The sequence below is a fragment of the Harmonia axyridis genome, chromosome 1, assembly GCF_914767665.1.
Source record: "Harmonia axyridis chromosome 1, icHarAxyr1.1, whole genome shotgun sequence".
NCBI classification, from domain to species: domain Eukaryota; kingdom Metazoa; phylum Arthropoda; class Insecta; order Coleoptera; family Coccinellidae; genus Harmonia; species Harmonia axyridis.
In genome coordinates this window covers 66,298,565-66,313,334 of record NC_059501.1, presented here as the reverse complement: position 1 = coordinate 66,313,334, position 14,770 = coordinate 66,298,565, and the positions used below count along the sequence as shown (strand labels likewise).

Here is a 14,770-nt window from a genome sequence, read left to right as displayed (position 1 = left end):
CTTAAGTTGGTAGCATTACCTATGTTATGACGTAGTCGAGTAGGCGTGCGCCATTTCTTTTAAACAAACCATATCCGATCATTCGTTTCTGTCCATTTCGATTAAAGATTTAGTAGAGTAATTTATTAAGAGCATAATTTTTCAAATTATTCATCATTTGATTTTCTTTTAAATGAAAATGAAAAGAGAACAAGGAGAAGACGTAAGTATAAATTTTCGCATAATATACTTTCCAGTGTTATCAGACGTTCATTTTCTTATCAGAAATTGTCATTTTGAATGCTCATCGACATCTTGATACTGAATTGAAATGACAAATATTTAGAGTCTTACATATTTTTCTGGTTGGTAATTTAATAAAGTACTCTCCTAACCATTCCTCAAATTTGTTGTGGATTACTATGTCTATGAGGTCTCATACTAATATAATAAATTTTTCAAAACATGCATCGGCGTCGCCATTTCAAATACCAAACAATTATGACACATAAAAGTAATAAATTATTTTGAATCTATTAATTTGGAACAATGTATTCATTTCAGGATGGAAAAGAGCCAGAACAATACAGAAAACTTTTCATTGGAGGCTTAGATTACCGCACTACTGACGATTCTCTCAAAAAACATTTTGAACAATGGGGAGATATTGTAGATGTTGTGGTTATGAAAGACCCTACGACTAAAAGATCAAGGGGTTTTGGATTCATTACATATTCTAGAGCTCATATGGTTGATGATGCTCAAAATGCCCGCCCCCACAGAGTTGATGGAAGAGTTGTTGAACCTAAAAGAGCAGTACCAAGACAAGGTTGGAATGATTTCCTTATATAAGTGAATTAAAAAATTTCAGACGAATAAGAATTTATTCGTATTTGAAAATAACAAAGACCTTTTATAAACTTTATAATGTGAATCTCATTAACATATTTGTACTGCAGACTAAAGTACAAATGAAAAATTACTTATATATTATATATATATATATATATATATATACTTTATATATATATATATATATATACTCTGTATCCCATTTGTTACCTTTCGGTGTATGGGAAAAATTACTAAAATTTTTTAATTGAACATCAATTTCTTTATTATGTTCAATAAAAAAATTTCAATAATTGAAGACGAACTCAATTTGACAGAATGCCAATGTTTCAAATCATTCTTCTCCAGGACTTGTACCATGAATGAATGATATTTTGAATGTGACAAAATTTAACAATGACACTGTTAAAAACTCTGAGATCCAACAAGTTGAGCAAAATTGACTATACTAGGGTAAATGCACTGGTTCTCGACCAGTTAACAGAAACATCGATTTCGAGCACGATTTTTTCACACATAAACTTATCAAATTTTAATGGTGTTGGTGTTCATCGATTCTTTGGCGAGTTTTAAATGATTTGTCATATCATTTTAAGCGTTCTTTCCGCATTAAACCTTTGAAATGTGAAAACATATAGAAAATCTCAATAACCTTCGGTTCTCGACCATTTTTGTGTTAGTTTTTGACCACTAATAATAGTGGCCGCTCCACTTAAAAATTTTATAAAAAACTTTAGAGCAAGATGAGTGATTAGTACTTACTTTCGTACCGTACCATCGACATCACTACCTATCACTCAGATGGGTTTCAGATGATGTAATCAAGTAAGAAACACTCGGAACGTAAAAAAAATTATTTGCAAAAGTTTCCACTTTCTATAAACATTTCAAAATAGCAACTCATACAACATTATTTGGTTATTTTGCTCTTATTATCTATTTAAAAACTAATGAGTAAATAAAATATAAAACACCGACCACCAGTGGTCGAGAATTAAGTACAATCAAATTGGTTCTCGATCGCGAATAAATAAAGGGTAGAAATAAGTGTTTCAACGTTAATTCGGTGGTCGCAAACTAATATTCAGAAAGTAGATATATAAATGAATCAGGGTATCGAAAAAAAAACGAAATTGATCCAACAGAAATAGGGTAGATGCACTGGTTCTCGACCAGTTAACAGAAACATCGATTTCGAGCACGATTTTTTCACACATAAACTTATCAAATTTTAATGGTGTTGGTGTTCATCGATTCTTTGGCGAGTTTTAAATGATTTGTCATCTAATTTTAAGCGTTCTTTCCGCATTTAACCTTTGAAATGTGAAAACATATAGAAAATCTCAATAACCTCGGTTCTCGACCACGCCGCAGAGTTCTCGACCATTTTTGTGTTAGTTTTCGACCACTAAGAATAGTGGCCGCTCCACTTAAAAATTTTATAAAAAACTTTAGAGCGAGATGAGTGATTAGTTCTTACTTACGTACCGTACCATCGACATCACTACCTATCACTCAGATGAGGTAATCAAGTAAGAAACACTCGGAACGTAAAAAAAATTATTTTGCAAAAGTTTCCACTTTCTATAAATATTTCAAAATAACAACTCATACAACATTATTTGGTTATTTTGCTCCTAATATCTATTTAGAAACTAATGAGTAAATAAAATATAAAACACCGACCACCAGTGGTCGAGAATTAAGTACAATCAAATTGGTTCTCGACCGCGAATAAATAAAGGGTAGAAATAAGTGTTTCAACGTTAATTCGGTGGTCGCAAACTAATATTCACAAAGTAGATATATGAATGAATCAAGGTATCGAAAAAAAACAAAAATGATCCAACAGAAATATATCAGTTGAAATGAACAATTATTGAAGAAACATATTGGTTCTCGACCACTTTGGTCGAGAAATAAAAGATACAAATTTTCCAATACCAGTTCGCGACCGCCGAATATTAAACAAAAAAATATACATTTATTTGCTTTTTGATTGAAATACACTCGAAAATATATCTTATAGTTGATATGGAACAAAATATACACACATAATTCATTTGAAATAAGAAATAATTACTATTTTCTGGTCATATATCACAAAGCACTTTTCTAAGAGAGGACGAGAAAGAACCCTTTTCTATGATAGACGATTATAAACTAATTTTTAGCGCGAAAACTCTGACCTATACCACTACTATGCAAACTATCTTGGAAAGGTAGAATGGTCGAGAACACGTACCGCGAAAATATTTTGCACTACATGATATATTTTTATTATTATTTCATCTCAAATCACGGAATGGTCGAGAACCAGTGCCGGTCGGCTAACCAGTGCATTTACCCTATACCGGTTGAAATAAATAATTATTCAAGTAACATATTGGTTCTCGACCACTTTGGTCAAGAAATAAAAGATACAAATTTTCCAATACCAGTTCGCGACCGCCGAATATTGAACAAAAAAATATACATTTTTTTGATTCTTGATTGAAATACACTCAAAAATATATCTTATAGTTGATATGGAACAAAATATACACACATAATTCATTCAAAATAAGAAATAATTACTATTTTCTGCTCATATATCACAAAGCACTTTTCTAAGAGAGGACGAGAAAGAACCCTTTTCTATGATAGACGATTATAAACTAATTTTTAGCGCGAAAACTTTGACCTATACCCCTACTATGGAAACTATCTTGGAAGGGTAGAATGGTCGAGAACACGTACCGCGAAAATATTTTGCACTACATGGTGGAGATGATGAACTGCATAAATAGCTCATTACTGAAAATGTAAAATAATCATTTTAGATGAAGATGTTTAGGTCGAATGAACATGGCTGACAGCAAACAACTGATTTGTAGGTTGAAATGCAAAATATGCCTGTAAAAGTCCGTAGACTAATGGATAGGTAGAGTTTGCTTTTTGCAGAGCACACGATCGACACACCTATAACAAATTTTTCAAATAATGTTGACTTTCCCTAGGTCTGGGGAAAAATTTCTGGCACCACTGTATCCTGTTGATACAACGATGTCGGTTTGGGAATTTTTCCCCATAACTAGGGAAAGTCAACATTGTTCAGAAAATTGTTTTAGGAATTAAAATTAAAAATACAATAAAGTATGCATAAGTGCAGCTAATCATTAAAAAAAAACATTCACAATATGTGTTGTTTTTTTTTTATTTACTAAAAATCTGGTGACATTTGAAGCATGAATGTGTATCAAAGATACACATATATGCAGATAATAATTCAGAGAAGAGCATGTGCATTATTCATCTATTTTTTGGTGGATGGTCGACCGTATGTTATACACCGACACATAAGTCAATGACTATCTGTCAGTCATATGTGTTCGAATTTATAAATAGAATCATCTTTTTATCTTGATTTTATTGTTTAAATTCTACTTAGATATCGGACGTCCTGAAGCTGGTGCAACAGTGAAAAAACTTTTTGTTGGTGGCTTGAAGGATGATGTTGAAGATGAAGACTTGAGGGAACACTTCAAAACATTTGGTACTATTTTGTCTGTAACAATTGTAACTGATAAAGATACTGGCAAGAAAAGAGGGTTTGGATTTATCGAATTTGAAGATTATGATTCGGTGGATAAAATTTGTTGTAAGTACTGCTATATACTTCCTGAATCTTCATAATTTATAATTGTCAATCACATTAGGCTTTTAGTCAAAAGGTGATTCATTCATCTTGGTACGGAATGGAGATTCTTATATTTCATTACTGTTCAAACAAACTTTGTTCTTTCATGTGAAATTTTGAGCTATATGCCTTACCCCGTATGAATGAAGACACTGATAATATTAATATTTTATAGATATTTATTACTTCATTCTTTATATCATTGTATATCTTTTCATTTGAACTAGAATTTCATATTGTTTATTTTAGTGCAACGGCACCATGCCATAAAGGGAAAACACATTGATGTCAAGAAAGCTCTCAGTAAAGCTGAAATGGACAGAGCTACTTCTGGTGGACCAGGTGGGGGTGCTGGTGGCCCTAGAGTCGGTAGGGGCGGCCCCAGGGGGAACCAAGGAGGAGGCGGAAACTGGAACAGAGGCCCCGGTGGAGATTGGTCAGGTAGTAGACAACAATCGCAAGGTAGGAGCTACTTTTTGTTTGCTTTGCTTTTTTTTCTTACTTTTCCTTTTTCATAATAGCAATATGTGTGTATTTAAAAATATATCAACACTGCTTGTTCCAAAACAATTTCGTTAATTTCGCTTTGGCAATACCAACATCGTTAGAGGCTTTTCAATTCTTTTTTTTTTTTTTTGTCTCGGTTCATTCATGGAACGACTTAACATTATTGCAGGAGGATACAATGGGGCAACATGGAGCAGCAGTCCATGGGATAGCCAACAACAAAACAGTTGGGGGGGTTCCGGTGCCCCTGCCGGTGGTTACAGCACAGGACCCCAAGATTGGAATCAGGGAGGGGGTGGATTTGGAAACTACCAACAAGGTTATACTGGCGGGGCTGTTAGAAACAATTACCACCAAAACAGATCTGCACCATATGGTGAGTACATTGGATTAATATTATCAGTATGATGAAAGCGAAGTAAATTTAAATACTTTCGATTTCGAAAAAAATTAAAAATTTTTAAATGATCGAGGAGGAAATTTTGAAGCAGATCCACAAGAGACCTAATAATGTTGAAGAACTAAAAAAAAACTGAGAATAGAACTATACAAAATAGATGATTGATTGAATCACTAAATGATATTAACATTTGATAGGAACTTCTGACGTTATTCTGCTTACAGATCTATGTATGTGGCTTTTCTTTCAAAATGAAGATTATTATTATTATAATGGGTTGGAGGTGGGTGGTAGGCTCTGACTCATGAAGTCATGTTATTATATACAGGGTGATTCACCGCGATAGCCTATTAGACGTTTATGGAAAAAAAAGCATAATTTTGGGCTGAAAATTTTTAGGTTGGGGCTTGATCTTTCTTTCTAAAAATCTCTACAACTTCCGGTTATACAGAAAACACTACTTATTTCTTACTACTACTACTTACTAATAATTTCAAATGACACACCCAGTATATTATTGCATCATTAGATAGCTTCTTTGATGGTAATTGCAGCAATATGCCACACCTTGGGTATGGCTGAGTTAATGGGATTCTTATTAAAAAAAATGGTGGTGATGAGGACTCTCATTTTTTTCTGCAGAAAAAGTTTTTTTCGAAAAAACCCTTTTTCATTTTCGATTCGGAAAATACGTAGAATTATAAGACTGTTTGCAGTTTCTACCAAAAATGTACAGGGTGTTCATCAGAAGATCTTGAACTTGGACAATTCAAATTCATCAAAAATGAAAATCAGAACCTATATTTTTTATTATTTCAGTCAGTTCTATGTATAAAAAGAGGGGATTACTTAAACAAACCCTATACCTAAAATGAATACTTTGAAAGTAAATGAGGAAATCCCGCAAATTCTGTGTGGAGTAGTCTGTGACTTCCGGAAAATACAGAAAGAAACTAAAATTCGATGTTTCGATAATTAAATTAATTGTCCGTTGGGATTGTTGAGAAATCCATAAAACAAAAAAATTTTCGATTATGAATACATGATTAAAATTCAAGAAATGTCAAATTCGGTTATCGAAACATTCAAATTGTTCGTGTTGTCCAAGTTCATGATCTTCTGATAAACACCTTGTACATTTTTGGTCCAAACCGCAAACAGTCTTTTGAACTACATATTAGCAGAATCGAAAATGAAAAAGGTTTTTCCGAAAAAAAACTTTTTCTGCAGAAATATTCAAAAAAATGTGAGTCCTCATCACAACCATTTGAAGAATCCCATTAACCTTTGAGTTTATACCCAAGGTATGGAATATTGAGGAAATTGTCATCAAAAAAGCTATCTAAAGACGAAAAAATATACTGGGTGTAGAATTTGAAATAATGAAGTAGTTGTCTGTTTCCGGTATAACCGGAAGTTGGAAGTTGTAAAGATCTGAAAATATTTTAGGGAGAAAGATCATTGTCTCAAACCCCAATATGCAAGTTTTCAGCACAAAATTATGATTAGTTTTCCATAAATGTGCGATGAAGAAGTCTGTATATGTAATTTTTAAGGTTTTCTTTATAAAATATTCAGAGTTTACAGTGGATTCAGTACGTTAAGGTTGAACTAACTATTTTCAACACAAACTTTATTTACATTTAACGCCATTTAAACTATGATGTCATCATCGAAAACTAAAGGTTACTCTGATTAGTTTCTGACTTTGAACATAAATAAATAATCTATGTATAATAGTTTGGTTTTTACTACCTTAGACAAAGATTTCTAAGTGAAATGTCAGGTTCATCAAAATTATTCGAATTAGGCAAAAATAAAATTTAATATAGGCGCAGTTGGCATGTTGTTCTTTGCTTAAAAGTACATGGTGGTATTATTGTTTGTATTCTGATTGTATATTATATATATTGTATACTTAATTTCAAATTTTTGGCAAATAAATATTATTATTATTATTATTATTATTATTATCTGCATATTCGGGTTGTATGTTTAATCAAGGACAATAAAATTTGAGCTTAAACTAAACAAAAGTGCCTATTACTTAAATGTTTTCATGGCAGTGGTAATGTCGGGTTTTATCTTGTTCACTCCCCACTTTTATGGGATTTAAACAGCTCAAAACCAACAGAAAAATTCAATATTCCGCTGTAAACTTACAAGCTGTCACAGCATATAGACCTTATTACGATGAAAAGTTTCAGTGCCAACCACCATTACAAAGTCACGTGGACTGCCTTCTGTTTGAAGTAACATAACCAAAAAAATTAATGAATGAGGTCAAGCAAAAAAAGAAAACAATTATTTTTTTTTCAGGTAATCCTGGCTATGGTGGCGGTTACAATCAAGGCAGTAATATGAACAGTGCCAACATGGGAGCTAACAGGAGATTCTAAAACGTAAGTTTTAGACTTCTGATGCGAATTTTAAATTAATATAATTCAAATATTACAATTGCCCCGGGGCAACTCATAACTTCCATGTATTTATGAGCTGATATTATCACTGAATGTCTACAATTAAGTATCTCCAAGAATCGTCTATTCAGGTTCACTCATCAAGATTTGAGTTACACTTAATGTGTTAGATGGATGTTTTTTGTCACCGAATCGTAATTGTGCTAGATCTAGGTTTATTATCACACAGTTTGTATTTAATTTATTGAATGATGAATAAAGAAATTTAAATTTTAAAGGAGAAATAATGTTTATTTTAGGTTAGGTTAACGAAGTTACTCTGGAGTTGGTCAAATAAACACAAGTCGCATAAGATATTCTGCAGAAATAGATAGATTTCACGAAACTTCATCTTTGAATTGGAAACACTTCATAGCGTAAATAGTTGTAGGGCTTTATATGGTTTCTCTAGGAATTTCGGCATTTTTTTTTATAGGTATAATAAAAATTAATGTGAATGTCATTAATTGAAATGTTTTTCAATGCTAGATTGGTGAACTGTTTTCATCAAATACATCTCTGCTTCGATAACTTTAAAATATCGTATTGTCTCATGTTGTGGCATCTGAGTTTTCAAAGAGTTGTAACCTCAGAGGAAAGAAAATATAGAGGTGCCCTTAGAAGTAAATAGCGTTGTATTGTAATCAATTGCAACAATATGATGATAAAGTGAGATAGGACAACAACAAATCTGCAAAATTGACAACTAGAGGGGCGGTAAACATTTCAGTGGCGTAGTCAATGGTTCTCTTACTGCCTCTTATTAAGTTTTCGGTGCGGAACAAACATATGCATATTTCGGCAAATTGTTCATTTGCAATATTAATACGTGGCACCATATTTTGCTAAATTCTCTATTTCAAGGAAACCTACAAATGTTAGCATTGAATTAAGTTTTCGATATCTCACAAATACTACGCCATAGACGAGATATATTCTACGCCTATGGACTCAAAACGTGAACTTACCTATGATAGGTTAGGTTTTCATTTCCGATGTTTTACACACTATACATGTTTTTCGAGTATTTACCATGATTAAAATTAACAATGTGTAACTTAAAATTCACAAACTTGTATGAAATAACGCCGATTACAAACGTGAAATTAAAATGAACAGTTAACCCTTAACGCACCTCTAGTTGACACGTGCAATAACAACAACAGAACCGTGTTGCCAAATCCTCAGAATATTCGCAAAACATCTATGCCACAGAACGGAGAAAAGATTACTTCTTCCTCAGAATGGCAACGCAGTACATTATAAGTGTTTGTAAACAAAAATGTTATAGCGATGTCAACAAATGCTATAAGACACCTCTATCTTTTCTTTCCTCTGAGGTAGTAACACTTTCTATCTTATTTAGGGACGATAGGTTTTTAGATTTTTTCTTTTTTTGCCAGCACAAGTGAACCATGGAAATATTCATTTCAGTTGTCAGAAAAGACTCAATTGTTGTAAGCTGCACTACCCATACCTACAACAAAATTTTCCATCTCAAACTATTTGAAACATTTCAAAAAGCAAATGCGATTGTGTAGTTAGAAAAAATTGCTGTAGACCATATTAGTTAGGTTAGGTTAGAGTCAGTCACTTGTCGAATATTCCAATTTTATAAATGGTAGTCTTGTAAAGATGGGATGACGCCATTGAAAAGTTAATATTGCACAGAGAGATATCAAATATTGGGAATTAATATTGTTCAAAAGTCATTATTTCAATTGTCCTTTATAATTACATGGCTAATGGAAGTTAGCTTCCTATTTGAGAGTCATTTGTGATAAAGCTAATACAAACTTCCATTGAATTTTCTGTCGATTAAACGTTCATCACTTTGGTACTGAAATTTCGGGTATGGATTACCAATATCCCCTGTTTCATTTAAGTGTAATAAAATACGTCCCTAATCATACAGGGTTGTTCAAAATCACAGGCTTCAACAAGACATATTAAATTGATAAAAAGTGCATTTTTTCAAATGAAATGACACCTCTATAATATAAAATGTATTGAAAGAAAATGAAATTTCCTTTTAGACAATATAACATGCTCCTATACCTAAATTGTAAGCTTTTTTAAGCAAGTTTTCATTCCAATGGCAATATTAAGTAAGCTACATTTGTTTCAGATATCCGTGAACTTGTGAATTATGATAATTTGACTATCGGCATTGGACAAATCATCATAATTCAAAAGTTCTATGTCAATTCATCGATATCTAAAACAAATGTAGCTCAATATTGCTGTTGGAATGAAAACTTGCTTTTAATTGGGAAACGTTACAATTATTAAGGTATAGGAACATGTTACATATCATTTGAAAGGAAGTTTCATTTTTTTCATTACATCTTATGATATGCAGGTCATTGCATTTGAAAAAACGAACTTTTTCTCATTTTAATATGTCCTGTTGAAGCCTGTGATTTCGAACAACCCTGTATGATTAGGTAGGGACGTAATTTATTACACCTAAATGATGCATGGAATATTGGTAATCCATACACGAAATTTCAGCTTTCTAGGATTCCAAATACCTAAGTCATGGATTTTTATTGAAGCTATGTTTTGCACAAAAAAGAAATAATCGAAAACCGCTAGAGATATGAACAAGGAAGTTAATACATAAATAATCAAGAGGCTACGGAAAACCGAGAAAAGTAATAATATACAGGGTATTCTATTTGAAATATCGAAATTGTTAGTACTTTGATATAAGCGGCAACACTGCATCGCTGAAAACATATTAAATCGATAGAGCAGTGGTTGCTACCTAAGAAATTAAATTTTCATTGAAATGGTACCGTCTGTTCCCCATAGAAGTCTAGGGTACCATCTACGCTCACCCTGTATATGAATAGTTTTCTAACAAAGATTTATTTTTTTATGAATTTTCACCTTAAAATATTATACAAAAAGTCTTGTCAAACTTTGAAAATGTGTTTTAATAAAATAATAACTCATAAAAATACATGTGTAATTAAAGGTAGGATGGATCATACTTCAGAAATCCTGATCCGAGTTCCCTAATATGGTCTATTGTAATAAAATAATTTAGCAAAATAATTGTTTGAGATGTGGAATTTTCCAATGGGATCAAGCTCTTCTTCTCTATTCTCATAATCAGATATCAATTTCGGTCATTTCTTCTATAATTCAGTAGAATTAACTTACGAATCTATTTTTAACATCCATTTATGTAAAATAACTATTCCATAACATTCAAATGGTTTTCTCGGTTCTAGGACAACAGGTTTCAAGGAATGAAACCATATATGATTTGAAGATGCATTATTCAGATCAAACAGCATTTTTCAGGAATAAACATAATTTAATGTTTTGGCAGCCCCGCACAATCCCATTAGGAAGATAGGCTTTTGTTAGTTACCTCTGCATTCCCAATCTTAGTGGAGTAGGTAGTGTGAATAAGGTATGATTATAGAAAAATTGGTATGATTTCGATATTTGTAGACTCGATTTCAATAATACTGTAGACTATTTTAATTATGATTGTGGTAGAATCACATTGCCAATGGAATATAGTTGATTACCTCCCAAGATCATTATGATGATTTTCGCCTATATGTTTAAATTGTGTGGATAAGTTCGAGGTATTTTTCATTCCCGTATCTCAGAGGATTGAATCTTTTGATAGTGGTCTCCTTGAGAAGCAGAAACTATAAAAAAAAGATCATAGTGCCTTTGATGTCAAGGATGATGCTGTGGCTCTTCCAATTTTTTCATTTTATTTTTGTACATTATTCCAGTCTATATCAATGATGATACTTATCATTTGCAGTGATCAATACTCTTGATAGAAGGCTCTGTTAGTTTCTCTTTGTTGATAATTATCAGTTTGGTTTTCTTTACACTGATGACATGTCATTATTGAAAAAAACACTTTGGTGTCATTGGCATATCTGGTATTATCTGACTAGTAGTAGTCTATTTATAACATGTTTTTCAGAGTTTCCTTCAAGATGTACATATTGAAGTTGAGAGACAGTACTGTCTGATTCCTCACTTTATTTGAATCTTACAAATCGGCATTGTTTTTTGCTTTAACAAAAGCGAAATAGTTTTAAGAGATAGCTCATGGGGCTCATTACACTTTTTATGTGTTTACTATCTTTTGCTATCTTATCAAATAACGAGCGTTCATTAAAATTCGTGTTCAAAAGTGCTGTGGAGAAATTAGAGTTTATTTTCTGTGAGTGTGAGTAGCGCTTAGCTTATACCATATTCTTCTCAGATTCAAAGTATTCCAACAAATGTTAGTGAAATGGTACAAGCTAAGCGCTATTCTATTTTTTGATTGTATAATGGCTATTGGTATTTCTTTTGACGAGATTCTAGGTTTGGTATAACTTTCATCTGAAAGGTTATCCTGATATTCTTGCCAGATGTGTTAATTTCAGTTTGTTTAGGGACTTTGAGTCTTGTTCTTTTAGAAAAGTTAATGATTAATTCTTTCACTTTTCTATGTGAGTTAGTTTGAACCATCATATTTCAGCAAATTTCTTCTGTATTCTCTATCCACAATTATATCTTTTTCGTCAATCACCATTGTTTTTTTTTTTTTGTCTTGTCAACTTTATTGCATTCTTCTAATAGTTTTCTTTTACTTGTATGTTTAATTTCTGATTGTGTCACTATTATTGGTTCGTGAAGTACATTCTAATTCGACTAACTCTTATCCAAGGATTTTTCAGTATTATTATTTGGTATACTTGAAGGATTGTCTGCAGGACCGTCTCAGAACTGAAGTTGAGAAATAATATTTCGCATTGTGTAGAGTTCACATAGTTTATAATTTTTAGTTTTGATATTTAAATCTAAATAGTTATTTACTCAGTGACCTTAATAAAAATAAATGGAAGTACATTTGAAGTTACTTGAGAATCTATTAGTTCGAAATAAAATGAAACTTGAACATTTACTAAGGAGTAGTCTTTATTAGTTCAATTCATAAAGAATTTTAAGAATTATAGTTATTGGATGATGAATATAGAATATACGCTAAACATTACTATAATTCAATAGTTGAGGTCAACTAGTTGAGGTAATTTTACTATTTATCCTTATTGTTTCATTTTCAACAATGAATGACATTATTTTGGAATTGTTCAAAGAAAAATAACTTTACTTATTTGTTTTGTATAAAATCTAATACAAAACATGAGACTATGAAATTTGCAACAAGTACATGAATTTTACATGGTTTATTTAGTCCTCTTAATTTAATATTTTATTTGAAAAAAGTTATTTATTGATAAATCCTTATAGTAAAGAAAAACATCCGTATGTCTGTATGTTAAATAATTTCAGAGGGCGATAAAAAGAGTATTATTACACAATATAGCTTTTTTTTCTGAACACGTCAAAACCCTTTTACAGCTAGATTAAGCTCAGCTTGGGCAACGCTGATTGGTTTCACTGAACTCGAACAAAAATTAAAAAAAAAAGAACATTCAAAGTTTCCAAATATTCAGATAGTGATCATACGAAGCTTTCCAAAAATTCTCCCAAAAATAGGTACGTAATTATCTCAAGATGTTGCATTATCTGTTGAATATTCTACATGTTTCTTTTTGAACATATTCTCTGGAATATTATTACAATTTTGTTCGAAATGAATTGTATCAATATTGAAATGTTTGTTACAAACATACAATTTAAATTTAGGTGAGGTGGTATCTATTGATTAATATATTATGAGTGAACACTATTTTATTATCAATTATATCATAAAAAAAACAGATATATAATATAAATATATCAATTTGAATTATTGAAGAAGCCTAAAAGGAGGTATTGATAAGATGTTTATATGATTCTATCAAGAAGATGTTTTGACTAGCTCCAGAATACTTCAGAGTAGATAGATGTCAGATTTTCTTGAACAGGCTTAAAATTGAAGGAAGTGTTAGGTGTTGTTAGTTTGAACAGAAAAAGAATAGTGTTTCTTTTATCAGTCGAGGAGAGGTTAATTAAGTGATAGGCTGATTTGCAGTTATTCTATGACAGACAGGTTTTTAGGTATGTATAGTTTTTATACTGATGTAGGTTCACATAAAATAACACAACACATGAAACACTGAAACAGTCTATTTAGCTCAGGTTTATTTAATACCGAAACAACGCTAGTTATTTGAGGTTAGATAGGCCTTTCGAACGGGTTATTTATAATGAAATATCGAAAATAACCTGGGTTAGGTAGTGTGTTGGGCGTTTGGTGAAGGATTTGCATTCAGAGCTCCATCGACATTCTACGACTATGATATCTATGCTTTGTCAGTCCAGATGCGAATGGTGTAATTAATGCTTTTATTCTGTTTTTGGTTGATTGGTTTATACATATATTGAAATGCAAAATTCCAAAATACTTAATTTTGAAGGACATATCAACTCACCAATTTTTGAAATTATTTCAGTGTATTGTATAAAATTAAGAGGAAAATTTCGAATCTGTAAATGTACACTTTTGCAACTTTCTGTGTTATCGTGTAATGCACTGGTTTGAATACTTCCTGTGAACGTTCTTGCTCATTCCCTTCAAATATATTTATGTTACACAAATTCGAAATTATCCATTTAAGAAAATAAATTGACCATTATCTTTCTGAATGCAAATTCATTTAACTGTATAAATATTTTTGTCTATGTAAAGTATTGTACAAATCGTTCCATACTAATATTCTTTTTCTGTTTTATTGGTCCAGAGCCTCAACTACTCTTCTCTGGTGAGTATAGAAGAGCTGGGAACGTGTAAGTAAGAACGATTGGATTTTTATACTATTTTATGGAAAGTGGACTAGTCAGTATTATTGTTGTACCTATTTTTATACTTTTATATACTCAAATTTTTTATATAATATATTGTTATTGTATTGTTTA

The 14,770-nt window shown here is 31.5% G+C and overlaps 1 protein-coding gene across 4 annotated transcripts; it reads left to right on the top strand.

The window, feature by feature from the left end:
• Positions 1 to 41: 41 nt before the first annotated feature.
• On the top strand, positions 42 to 14,770 carry LOC123670964 (heterogeneous nuclear ribonucleoprotein 87F-like). Of its 4 annotated transcripts, none has more exons than XM_045604570.1 (7): positions 42 to 202; positions 544 to 808; positions 4,262 to 4,471; positions 4,760 to 4,951; positions 5,187 to 5,393; positions 7,737 to 7,819; positions 14,596 to 14,770. In XM_045604570.1, the coding sequence occupies exons 1-6, from the start codon at positions 173 to 175 to the stop codon at positions 7,814 to 7,816; spliced, it is 984 nt and encodes a 327-aa protein (XP_045460526.1). In that variant the 5' UTR covers positions 42 to 172; the 3' UTR covers positions 7,817 to 7,819; positions 14,596 to 14,770. The 4 variants fall into 4 exon arrangements, with proteins under 4 accessions (XP_045460526.1, XP_045460524.1, XP_045460525.1 ...); XM_045604568.1 differs by having other exon boundaries at positions 4,760 to 4,972; XM_045604569.1 differs by lacking the exon at positions 14,596 to 14,770 and adding an exon at positions 11,119 to 11,431 and having other exon boundaries at positions 4,760 to 4,972.

Bases quoted from the DNA above. Each gene is read 5' to 3' on its own strand.
- LOC123670964 (XM_045604568.1), top strand. From the start codon at position 173: ATGAAAATGAAAAGAGAACAAGGAGAAGAC. The intron at 203-543 runs GTAAGTATAAAT...TATTCATTTCAG, and splicing joins AAAGAGAACAAGGAGAAGAC to GATGGAAAAGAGCCAGAACA. The intron at 4,973-5,186 runs GTAGGAGCTACT...ACATTATTGCAG, and splicing joins TAGTAGACAACAATCGCAAG to GAGGATACAATGGGGCAACA.